At 36.9% G+C, this 13122-nt stretch overlaps 1 protein-coding gene across 1 annotated transcript in view; it reads left to right on the plus strand.

Moving 5' to 3' along the window:
* The window catches only part of CTNNA1 (catenin alpha 1), a 93697-nt gene that overhangs the window by 55467 nt on the left and 25108 nt on the right, over window positions 1–13122 (plus strand). Inside the window, exon 5 of the mRNA XM_011382330.2 lies at window positions 10456–10548. Within this exon, the coding sequence (XP_011380632.2) occupies window positions 10456–10548 (93 nt within the window). The remainder of the gene's footprint in view (window positions 1–10455; window positions 10549–13122) is intronic.

Genomic DNA, 13122 nt, shown 5'->3' on the forward strand with positions numbered 1-13122 from the left:
TTTCTATATGCTATTTCTACGCTATACTCTAGCACCTTCTTTTAGATTCCACCTGCCTATCTGCTTCCCAGAGCAGCTTCTGTTAATGTGCTGTCCAGTAATTTCTTTGTCTTCTTCCTCGTACTCACTGTCATCTTCTTTGCCCCGCCCACCCCATTTTCCCCGTGAACACTTAGATGCTGCTTTACATCAGATAGCTAGCTGCTACATGAAGTTAGGTGAACTCCTTTCACATCTGATTCCTAAAGTGTATCATCTGATTTATTGGGTGTTAGAAAATGTACTCTTCAACACTAAGTGAAGATAGGCTTCTTTTCAGAACCATTTGAGGTTTCTTTGTGATTGTTACTGTAGGGATCTAGATGCATGTAAAACTCTCACCAGCCTGTTTACCCAGGATTGCTCTGTGACAACACTGTTAGTTTCATTTACCCAACTTCTTTATTTGAGATATTATAAGAGCCTCCGAAAGCATCCCTGTGCAGCAAGGTGCCCGGGGAGAAAAGATAAAAGTGCCCATTTAGATTAGCTATAGTTTTGGGATGCTACCATTTAATAATATAACTTTTTAAAAAAAAATTATAAAAGAAATGCAAATTTATTTTAGAAAATTTGGAAAATAAAAAAATTCATAAAGAAAAGAAAACATTTTGGAGTAGAGTCACACTTCTTTTTATCTATACGTGGGTTTTTTAACAATATACAAAGTGGATATCATACTGATTTGTTTTTTGAGACAAATGATATCATACTGTATTATGATGTAATGTATTTCCCTGCCTGCTCATATCGTGCCCATTTTACTGTGTTTTGAAATACTCATTTATAGCATTTATATTGATTACTAGTACATATATTTAACCAGTTCTCTACCATTAACCATGTAGGTTATTTAGGTTGTTTTAGTCTTTTTACTATTAAACATAATGGTCTGATAAACATTCTTTTTTATGTGCCACTGTCCCACCTAGTTGCTCAATCCAAAAACCTAGGAGTCATGTATCATTCTTTTTCTTCCTTATTCTTCATGTTCATAATTAATTTTACAAGTCCCCATATCATTCTACTTTTATTTCCATAGTCCTCACTCGATTCTTTTGCTTTCACTTTTGTCTCTCTCTAGTCTTTTATTTTTCAAAGCAGCCAACACAATCCCTTTAGATCATGTCATTCTTTTGCTTCAGGACCCATCAATATCACTCTCCCCACCTTCACTCCCACCTCCTCAATGGCTTCTAGGCACATTTGGGATATAACCCTAAAATCCAGATTTTTAACCATGGTTTGTAGAGTATCCTGCCTGCCTTTCCAACTGCATCTTGTCCTGTACCTCCCTTACCTTCTAACCTCTCATTCTTGACTACTTTCTCTTTGACCTTACCCCCACATGTTACTACCTCATGTCCTCTGCCTTCCCTGGGCCCTCTGCTTGGTATGCTGTGCCTACTTCTCATCATACAGGTCTTTGCCCAAATGTAATCTCTGCGGAGAGGCTTTCCTTGTTCCCTCATCCCCTCCATCACACCCTCCACCATTATTTCATGCTGTCATCTCTTTTACATCTCTTTTATGTAATACTTTTCACTATCTGTAATTACTGGGTTTGTTTCATTTTTCTTATTTTTCTGCTCTCTACCCTATACTTTAATAAAATGTGAGTTCTTTGAGAATATGGGCCTAGAACAGTGCCTAGAATGCAGGTGCTCAATAACTACTAGATGAGTGAATCTACTGGTTCTCAAAAGTAATGGATATTGGTTACACAGGTGCTCAACATTCAGGTTACTGGGCCTCTATCCCCAAAGATTCTGATGCAGTGGTCTGAGGACTGTACTTTGAGAAATGCGAAACTCTACATTATGGCAGGACATCATTGTTAGTGAGCTTTGTATTAGTATTTTTAATGTTTATACAAAAGAGCATCATTCTGTATATGTGTACATGAGGGGATGAATTGTAAAATCTTTTGGGATGTAGAGATGAGAAATTTTGGAGACTTTTTAAGGTTAGGTGACATTGACTTGAGCAGTATTTTTTTTGCTAGAACAAAGCTTTAAAAATTTGTATCAAACTTTCTGTAGTTTAGAGAGAAAAAAATTATAGTAGATTTTTATAAGCAATATTTATAGAGTTCTTAATATGTCCCAGTCACTGTTCTGGGCACTAAGTATACAGCAGTGAATGAAACAAAAATCTCTACCCACATGGAGATTACTTTCTACTAGAGAGAGAATCAAAATAAATTTATATACTGTGTATATTTTGTATGATGTATATAAATGATTGTGAGATAATATGTGAAAAAAAATTATTCATTTTTATCAGCATTTGAAATGGAAGTTGCAAAAGCTGTTATTTAAGTAGCATTTTAACATGTGACCAAAATAAAATTGGAGCATATGTATTGGTACTTGCTAACTTGGTTTCTGAAAGTCTTATTTATTCCTTTAAAGAAATTCTTTCCCCTCAAACTAGATAAAATAGTATAAAAAAGTTATGCTTTAATTTGGGGTATCAGGTAAAGTTGCTTCAAATAAATTAATAGTTTCTAAGTAGTATTAGGGATAACACCCACTTAGAAATGGAAACCTTTTATAGTGTCTTATTAAATGACTTGTGATTTTACTTGAAAAAGTTAACAACAATGTTTGCTGTGAGGTCGCTCTTACTTTCCCAGTCTGGCTAGGATCTCTGACTGCCTCACACCACAGTTGTCAGTAGAATCCAGTACCTCCTCATACATTGAAGGTATTGAAGCCCCTTTTGTTACGTGAAGGGTGCTTAGAAGCTGTGCGTCCCCAAGGCTAGTGAGTAGGGTAGGGGAGCAGAAGTTGAAGGTCACTGTTGGTGAGCTGGGCGACACTTCTCTTAACCATTTTCTTCTGGAGTATAGATAGCACTGAGGGTCTGCTTTCACCTGTGTATAAAAGGGCATTGCTGTGCTTCAGGAAATGATAACACTTTTTATACTTGACTCTTACCAAGTTTATGATTTCTTTCTGTTACTCTACAGTTTAAAGCATATTGAGGTGAAATTTTTATTTTCTGTCAGATATATTAACTTTTTTGTCAGTAATGCAACACTTTTGTGTCCTTTTTAATTACTTCATTCTTTGCCCACCTCCTTCGGCTGTGAGCAGCTTAATAGCTAAAGAGCAATCAGTTTTTCCTTTAATTTTGCTCTTTTCCGAGTCCTTTTTTGGTTTCACGAATTGAGAGTGAAATAGGGAAAATGGCTTTAATGAAATCTTACCTATAAAAAACTATACATCATTCAGTATCCCTTTACCCTCAGCCCCAGACATTGTATTACAATGGGCCTCTTATTATAACAAACTTGCTACAATAAGATAGTATATCTTATCCATTGCCTTGTAAATTAAGAACCAAAAAGTAAATGTAACTGGTATGCTTTTGAGCTGGATTATCATTACCTGCTGCTGTGCCCTTTCTCCCGTGCTACCCCCCACTCCCGCTGCAGTATTTCCCATTAGCCAGGACTTCATAGGGTATGGCTTTATTGGCTTGAAATGTGTATTTTAACTGCAAATTGAATGATCTACATTTTAACTTTTATTCTGTGGTATGCCGATAATGTGCAGTAAAATGGCCTTGAAGAAGGCTCTGTAAGGAACATTTGAATTAAACACTGACCTTTTATACACTCTACCTGTGACATCTGGGTATTTTCTCAGTGCCTTTGTATAATACTGTAGGCTGAAATTCTTGCAAATAGCAAATTAAGTGAAGCCTAAACTTTTTAGGACTGTAGGATGTTTGCATGAAAGCAGTTACATGTTCTTGGGGAGAATATTGACCTCGAATTTTAGAAGAGTTTTCTAAGCATATTGAGCTTGGTCTTCTCACATTTGCAAAGGTCTGTGAGTTCAAATTAATGAGGCTTTGTGAGACAAAAGTCTTCCATGTACTATTTTAACACCTTACCCCCTAAAAAGCATTTTTGTCTTAACCACCTAGTCAAATTTTGGGATGGTCAAGTGAAGGCAGTGGATGAATCTTGTTTTCAAGGAGCATCAATATTCTTTTCTCTTAGAACATTGGTAGGAATTGATTAAGGAAGCACTCTGCCCAGCCTCAGTCCTGCTCCAGAGAAGAGTGTAGCCCTATTTTTTCATCGTAGAGCAGATAGACTAATGTTTAGACAGGCACTGGCACCCTTTCTAGCTTTACTGATAGATTATTCAAATAGTTAGATAGAAATAGAGAACTTTTAAAGTGGTACATAGGATACCATGTGTAAGTAGAAATGATTACAGTAGATTTGTAGATCATCATCTGAGTGGTGATCTACAAATGGAAGCCTTTTAAAATATATCAAATAACCAAGTTGTTTAAAATAGTTTATGACGTTTTAGTAAATTCACTATTTGTAATCCTGTAGTTAGAGATGCTTATATTTATATCCTGCCTCTTCCTAAAATTAGATTTGACATGGCTTATTTTGAACAAAAACATAAAATAAGGTGGATTAGAAAATCAGAACCTAGAAAAAGAGTACTGGACAATTATGAACTATAAATAGAGTCCTCAACATTTTAATATATGACAGATTCCACATGATTTTTTTTTTTCCTTGTAAGTTCTCTCTGAAAAGGCAAGGTCATACCATTTCAGTTGCCACTGAATTGAGATCCAGACAGCTACGATCTGACGAGGGGCCTATCCAGCATGTAGCCTTCAGCATCCCAATGACAATATTAGGAGGACAGGGCTGAGTCATGTGCTTTCTCCTGATCATCCCAGTATAGCTTTCTCCTTTTTTAAAAAAATAATGTTCAACCTTTGTTTCTTTATGTTTTAGATGTATCCTGTAAAGAGTATATGTACAGTTATTACTCGGTTTAGCAGGGGCTTTTAAATTAGAGTTTCGTATGTACACATTCATTATTGTTATGACGTGTGGATTTATTTTTATCATTGCATTTTGTTTTCTCCTTAACTCTCTGCTTCTATCCCTCTTTCTCTCCTTCCTCTTTTGGATTGATCGAGTCTTCCCACCTCCTTCCTTAAATCATACACACTGTTTTATTAGTAGTAACTCTGGGTATTTACGCATGCATGTTTAACTCAGGTTAAGGTTAATCAGTATGTTTTTCTTTTTCTGAAACAATATAAGAATCTTAGAATGTTTTGACTTCAGTCATCTCCAACTTAAATACTGTCCAATATTTTGGTTCTCTTTAATTTTTAGCCCCATAAATTAGACACTGTTGGTATTGCTTTGTTCATTTTTTCCAACTTTGCATAAATTTTATCTGGTACCATATTTTCATTGCTTCCCACTTCTTGCATATTAAACCTTTCTTCTGGGATTATTTCCTTTCTTTTTGAAGCATATTCATTCATTAGAAACTCCTTTAGTCAGGAGAGGGAAGATCTGTCTGAAGTAAATGCTCTTGGGTTGTTTCTGTTTTAGTTTTGTTTTGGATTTTTCTTAATGTCTTTATTGTGCTCTAATTCTTAAAAAAAAATTTTTCATTTTATATATAGCCCTAGGATGGATAATCCCCCTGCCCCCTTCCCCTTTTCATTTAAAATAGTATTTCTGGTTTTCATCTTTGCTGTTGAGAAGTCAGCAGTCAATCTTACTGAGCTTTCTTTATAGGCAGTTTGTACTTTCTTTCTTAATTGTTCTAAAACTTCACTTCATCGTGTTGGGATATGGGTTTCTTTTATTTACCCTGCTTAGAATTTGTCTTCTCAAATCTAAATTTTATTTTTTATTGACCCTGAAAATTTTTTAGCCATTAACTCTTTCAGTATTGGCACCTATTCCATTCTCTCTCTTTGAAATTTTTCATAGTTGAATAGTAGGCCTTCTAAATCTTTCTTACATGTCTCTTAATTTTTTCATAGTTTCCATAGCATAAAAATTTCTTGGTTTTTCTGAATAATTTCTTCAGTTTGACTTTACAGGTTAGTAATTTTCAGCAGTGTTTAGTCAAGATTATTTTAAGTTTCTAGGAGTGGTAGAAGTTCTTACTTTTCTCTTGAAGTTCTTATTTTGATCTTTCTCAAATCTGCTGAGTCATTTTTGATTGTTTTTCTTTATAATTTATATGCTTTATTTTATTTCTATTAGCATAAACATTTTTTTAATATTCAATTTTTGGTCATTTAAGTATCTACAGTCATTATGGATCTCATTACACTGTTCCTTTGCTTACTCTTGCTCACAATGGCTTATTTCCTTGTGTACTTCCTGCATTTTTTATTGTGAGTTCTCACATTCTGGCATTTTGCATATGGGAAGTCTTTGAGACCTGGGATAAGATTACCTTCCATCAGAGAAAATTTCCATTTATGTTTGTCCTCTGCCGGTTGCTTAGGGATACCATTAACACATGACTTCCTAAACCTAAAAGTTTGGGGAACAATATAAATAATTTAATTTCTGTATTGAAACCCCTGTGGAGGGCCAGCTTTTGGTTAGAATTTGGGAAAGGGCAGACTTCTTTTTTCCTCCTCGAGTGAATACTTAGAGCTTACATTGGCAAGTATCCTACTATTTTCCTCTTCATGGAAACTTTAATTCACTCTGTCAAGGATGTTGCCTTTGGCTGTCCCAGCTCTGTGCAGAGCCTTTGATTTGCGGTGAAAGTCATGACATTGGCCTATTAAAAACCCACGTTCTGATCACAGAATGGTACATACCCCATTCTCTTACTCCTATCCCCACCCCAACTAAACACTTTTTCAGTGCTTGCTTACTTCTCTGAATCTCTGCTTTATCATTTCTAACCTCTGATAATTTCCTTTATTACCTACTTAGCCTCACTTTCTTTAAAAAACAACAACATAGCATTATTGAGGTATAATTTACATAACACAAAATTTATCTAAGTATACAATTTAGTGATTTTTACTAAATTTACATAACTATGCAGCCATTACCACAATTCAGTGTGGAACTTTTCTATCACCCATGAATACTTCATCTTTTGGTAAGATATCTTGTTCCTCCTGATAAGATAGCCAAACACCCTTCCCTAGAAATTAGAAAGATGGAGGCTTAACCTCTGTTTCATCATCATTTCTGTGGGTTTGGGAGTAATTATTAGAAATTTCTTGAGAGCTTTTGAAATTCATATGACATGCACTTGGGACTTTTTACTTGATAAATGACAAGTTTGGAAAAGTTGAATTACTGCTATTTTGGACTTTCTAAGAGTTCAGACTCAGTCATTTTTAAGGAAGAAAACTTAGGTGGTAGCTTGACTCAAAGCCACATGGCAAATTGTGTAGGTTTTGATCTTCAACCTTATAGCCTGCTACTTAGGTCGTGTTATCACTTAGACTTGAAAGCTGCCTTTTTCACAGTTATTCTCACTTGTTTCATTCTCATAAAACAGGTCTAAGTTGTTATGAGAGCTGGTCATTAATTTATTATCGAGAATAAAAACCTTTTCTTGTCTTCCTGCAGAGATTCAAGAGTAGGGGACAGTAGAGCACCTCAGCCAAATATAAAAGCAGAAGCAGTTTCCAAAGGCAGTTGGAACAATTTTTGTGTGACTTAAACCAATTTGAACTTTATTTAGAGTCATCAGCACATGTATAATAGAGGAAAAATAGACATCATGGGATGTTTTTCTACTACAGACTTTATTTAAGTAAAAAAAATCTAGTGTGGAGTAAAGGTAGAACTTTTCTAAATGTCTGCAAAGTTGTCTTTGCTGTCATGCACAGATGTCATATTTGTTGATCTGACGCAGCCTGGCTGTGACAGTCTTCTCCACAGCACAGATTATTACTGGGCTACTCCTTTAACTAGCAAATGCTCAGAACTTTATTTATTTTTTTTTAATTAGGGAGTTGTAAGTTTTCTGAAATGTGTTGCTCTTTAATAAGGTACAAGCTTACATGGGTTAGGCAGAAGCAGTGCAAAAGAGACCATCATGATTTCAAAGCTAGTAGTCATAATGTTAGTCTTAGACCACATCTTGGATTAGCAGGAATCAGAGACATTGTAATAACAAGTTACTGTGTTAGCAAAGATGTAATAACTTATTCCAAGAGATACTGTTCATTGCTCTGCAGTCTCAGCTCCATCGGTTTCTCTGGAAGTTAGCTTCTCACGTGTTTTTAATTAGAATTTCAGAATCTTCTTCAGACTCAATATTAATTGTCATCTCAGATTCCTAGAGCCCCAGAAGGAGGCATTTAGGAACCCCTTCCCCTAACCTGCAGCTTTCACTATAATTGATTCTAACACTAGTATATGAGGATAGCTACTCAAAGAGCTATGGTCAAGATGCTGCATTTGCACATTTGTCATCATTAGAAGTGAGTAGCCTTGTCCCTGGAGGGTAAATTGAAGCTCATTCATGTGGAAAAGACTGTCAATGACAGGTGCTGGCTACCTCCTCCCAGGCCAGGCAGGGTGCTTTTGTAGAACATCACTGCTTTGCTAGTACATCAAAAATGTTTCCAAGTAATATTTTAAAATAAAGAACAAATCTTCCATAACCTTTGTTTTGTTAGGATTTATATCAGGAAACAGGGAAGATGGTTTACAGAAGCCAGCCATTTCAGCCTCAGCCACATACCACTTTCATGTGTCTGATCTGTAGTAGATAATACTTTATACAATCTTTTGCTTCTTAATTTAAATATTTTTTCTGAGTTTTACAAATTCATAAAATTGGGAGAATATAAATTGAAATAAAATTATACTAGTAACTAGAGAGTGGAAGGCAGAAACACAGTGACAGATCTTCCTGAATCTAACATTTGGCTGGCCTCCTAAATGGAAGGAGTGGGACAGGGTAATGGGTACCCTCACCTTAGCACACTCACCTCACCAGGGATCTCTGTTAGTCCTGAACTGCTGGTTCAGTGATCAACCTCACATATTATATTTGTTTTTCAAAATTCCTTCTTAAGGCAGTGAAGCAATAGAGAATTGTGGATTCATGAACACATCTAATTTAAGCTTTCTACTTCATTATAGCATTATTAAATGTACATTTGGGGGATGTTTTTTTTTTAAGTTTTATGTTCTATAAAATTTAGCTTAGGTCATATTTTGCAGTGATTTTTAAACAAATAGAAATCTACAATCAGCTCTTAGATTGTCATCATGAAGAGAAAAACGCCTCTTGGCTCGGGTCCAGTTGATACCAGAAAGTAGAGTTGTAATCTTCAGAGAGTATAAATGTTACTTCTTTATGTGATTTTGAAAGCCCCTAAACATTAAAGTTCTGATTAATTTTCAATTTTCTTAACATTTTATTTTTAAATAGCGTGTTCTTTCTTTCTCCTTGTTTAGGCATTGCAGGATTCTAATAGTTAGCAGTCTTACAGAAAGCCGATAACCCCTAACTGTAATGCAGCAAACAACCACAATAGTATATACTTTTCTTGTGCCTGTATGTGCTTAAGTTGGGCGGAGTGAAAATCAAAGGATATTGCCATTTTCCTTGTTTCCTCTGGCATTTAAGTTCCTGGTATAAGTGCCTCTGATATTCCACTGCCTATACCTCTATCATTCATAACTCAATTTGCAACTGGGGGAAAGATGTGTCTCAGAACCACGTATTCAGTTGGTCTATAGCATTGCTAATAGAATTGGCAAGCCAATTCATTTAGAAACTTGGACAAGTGATCACACAGCCCTAGCAGTCACTACAGAGCAACATTCTCAGCATAGCCAGAACTTCGACAGAGGAAGTATGACACAACTTGGAAAGATTATTTCTGGCCGCACGAACAGTGTCATTGAGATAGTTGGATGGGAAAGTAAAGATTTTAGTTCAAATGAAGCGGCATTGTTCAGAAAAGAGTCCAGCTCTCAGTGCTTTTGAGAACCCAGTTGAAGGACAGTTTTGCTCTTAATGATGGGACATCATCCCTGTTTTGTTTTCAATTTCTGATAAGGATGGCTTATCAGATTGATTTTGTCTTAATGCTATTTTTTTATTTGAAAAATAGCCATGTTCAAATAAAACTCATCTTGATTTAAAGTAAACATCCATTCACCTGTCAAAAGGGGATAGCAACTTAGAATTTCTATTTCCTTCCTTCAAGAACAGCTGCAAAGTATGTTTTTATTTGAGGATACCAATGGTTCTTTACTGGTACCCTTGGTTCCTTAGCTTTTCTCACATGATTGCCCTCACCAGGAGAACCTCTTTCTGAATTTACTGTTCAAGCATGTTAGAGCCCATGTAAAGCCTGTGACTTACAGGCCCTGAGATTTTTCACGGTTCTGCCACCAACTTAAAATATGACCTGTGTTATGAGTCCTATAATTTCCTTAGCAAAAGCTAAAAAAATTTGTCCTTACAAGCAAGTAATCAGTCTGTGAAAAGTAAAACACCATTGGTCCTCTTGTCATTTATTCTGTGAGAGTCAGGGGTGGGGTAGCTATATATTTGTTTTTCATTGCAGTCAGAGAAAAATCTTAAAATCTTTTTATGATGTTCTTCTTCCTAGGTTGCCAACTTAGCCTGTTCCATCTCAAACAATGAAGAAGGTGTAAAGCTTGTTCGAATGTCTGCAAGCCAGCTTGAAGCCCTCTGTCCTCAGGTAAAGTATGACCAGCAATGTTTAAGGTACCACTAAACTGGATTTTGATTAGAGTGGAGATGAGGTTTATTTGTTAGTTTTGTTTTTAGGATTTTGGGTAAAAGTCTTGGAGACAAAAACACTGATGAAGCTCGGAGAAATTTACACTTCGGGTGACATTTTCTCAGGTCATCACATATTACTATTCTCTTGCCCTTCATTAAAAATGCATAGTGTCCTCCATGGCTGGCAAATGGAGGGTGGGTAGCGAACACACCGTTCAGTCTAGATCCTCCTTGAGAAAGGGCCATTGGCAACACCTGGCAGTCCTGGAATCACTATGAACCTAAAAGTATAATAGCTACCCACCTGCACACCATCTTAATGCTCAGTATTTGACTCTCATTTTTAATGGCATATTAGAAGACTGATGATGAGACTAAGCATCTGGGATACTGGAAAGACTGAAGCACATAGAAGAATGGTTGCTTTAAGTGCCTAATGTGTTGCCTGCTTCCTTTGAGGGGAACTGATCCTGTTTGTGTGGCCTAATGCTCCTTGCCACTCATGGGGATTTCTAAGCAGTGTAAATGCTGTTTCAGTGGAAGAGGTTGCCTCTCTAGGTTTCCAAGTAGAAAATGCTTATGGGTATACTCTGAAGATTTATATTTACCTCTCTCTAAATGGCTTGCCAGATGGCAGTGGCCACGAATAATGGGGCATAAAGCAAGGGAACCTGAGTGAAAGAATAGAGGTCACAGGAATGAAGTTTCTATGTTGTCTGTAACCAACTTTAAAATATACTGTGACCAGTGCTTTGGCTCTTTCATGTAATTCCTGACACTCAAGGTAGGTGACCAAAATATGTAAAGCCTGGTTACTAACATGAGATCCTAACTGGTACACAGGTTAGTTACAGCATTTGTTCTGTTCTCAACCATGTGGATTGGTTTGCCAGTGAGAGTTGCTTCATCTAAATATTAGCATGATGGGCCAATTGTGAATTCATATTATGTGAAGGACATTTGCTCAGCTTTAATCCAGTCATGAAATCTCCTAGTTATTGCTAGCTGTACAAATAATAAGCAGAATGGATTGAGTCACCTCCAGAAAGATAATGGATGACCAAGGTGTACGAAATAAATTTCAAGCAGATTTCTAAAGATTTGGCATTATTTCCTCAAGTTTGCCATTTTTCCCTATCAGCACTTGGTTTTTAATGTCTTTGGTTCTCCATTTAGTTTTGAAATGCTTGAAAAGTGACAATGCTTTCACACATCGGCTGAAACAGATGGTAACATGGAGCTGATCACACCTACCAAGAGTATTTATATAAATGATCTTAAAGCCTAGGGAAAAAAAATCACCTGGAGAATCTAGTAGATCCTTATAAAAGTGACGATTTGCATAAATCACTTGTGGCCGGGCCATGTCGCACAGGTTTGAGTTTGCCATCAGAAAGCATTCTTTTTCTCTCTTCTCTGTAGTTTCATTTTTCCTACTAGAACAGACCTCAAGGGGAGTGGGCTTAGACAGACAGTGCCCAGTCCACACTTGGCATTGGGGGTATGTCCTAAATAAAAAAGTGTTTCTCCGGGTATGATTATTTGCCCAGATTCTCACATAGGCGCATTCCTACCCTTGCTCACAAAAAGGGCCAGGCAGGTTCAGTGATGGCAAATACAATAGCCACTTGTAGGCGTGGTAATGACATTATGTGCATTACCATGTGTTATTTCTAGATGCGGCAGTTATGACTCCACTCCAGCCCATTATTGTTAGGTCTTGTCATTATTTTTAAAGAGGAGTCAACAGTTCAGACTTTTCCGTCAAGTTTCAATTTTAAATGATTAGTAACAAATTTGAAGTTTGAAATTCTTTGAGAAGGGTAAATAAACCAGACTCTTCTGGGAGCTGGATCTGACCTACCCTGACCCGTGTGTTTCGTGCTCAAAGGACTTCTTCAGAGTAGTCGATGGCCATCTCTTTGAGGAGAGGAATTTGAGCGGAACCCTCTCCTGACTCTTCATCCTGATGTGGACACTGATCTTGGGCAAGGCAGAGAGTGTGGGGGAGGGTGTCCTACCACTAAGGTGTTCCCTTCCGCAGTCACTGGCTTGTTTGATAAACAGATTCTAGACAAATTAATTAACTAGGCTGGATAGTTCACCAGGAGTTTAAGGTAGTGTTTAATATGCTGTAGCATGTAGACAGACAGTTATTATATTAAAGTATATGTTTCTTTATTGTGAGGCTACATCTGTGCAAGTGTGGAATACAAGTTAGGTTTTTCCAGGCTGTTTTGTGCCTCACATCCAGGCTGCTGCATTCAGGCAGCCCTGGCTCCTCTGCTGGGGGTGCCCTTCTGTGCAGCTTCCCTGGGGGGCCCACTTGTAGCTTGCAGTGGGCTCCTAGGCCTCATTGTTCCTTTCTGGAGGGAGGAGGGGACAGATGGAGCCTCTAGAAGATTTTCTTCCTCATTTTTCAGTTCACCCAATACCAAAATTAACTTTCAGAAATGGGAACTTCTGTTCTAAAGTACTAACTTTTTAGTAGTCAAGTGACTTTAACTCCAAATATTTGTGATTAAAGTTG

This window comes from Pteropus vampyrus, unplaced genomic scaffold (genome assembly GCF_000151845.1).
Source record: "Pteropus vampyrus isolate Shadow unplaced genomic scaffold, Pvam_2.0 Scaffold470, whole genome shotgun sequence".
Lineage (NCBI taxonomy): Eukaryota > Metazoa > Chordata > Mammalia > Chiroptera > Pteropodidae > Pteropus > Pteropus vampyrus.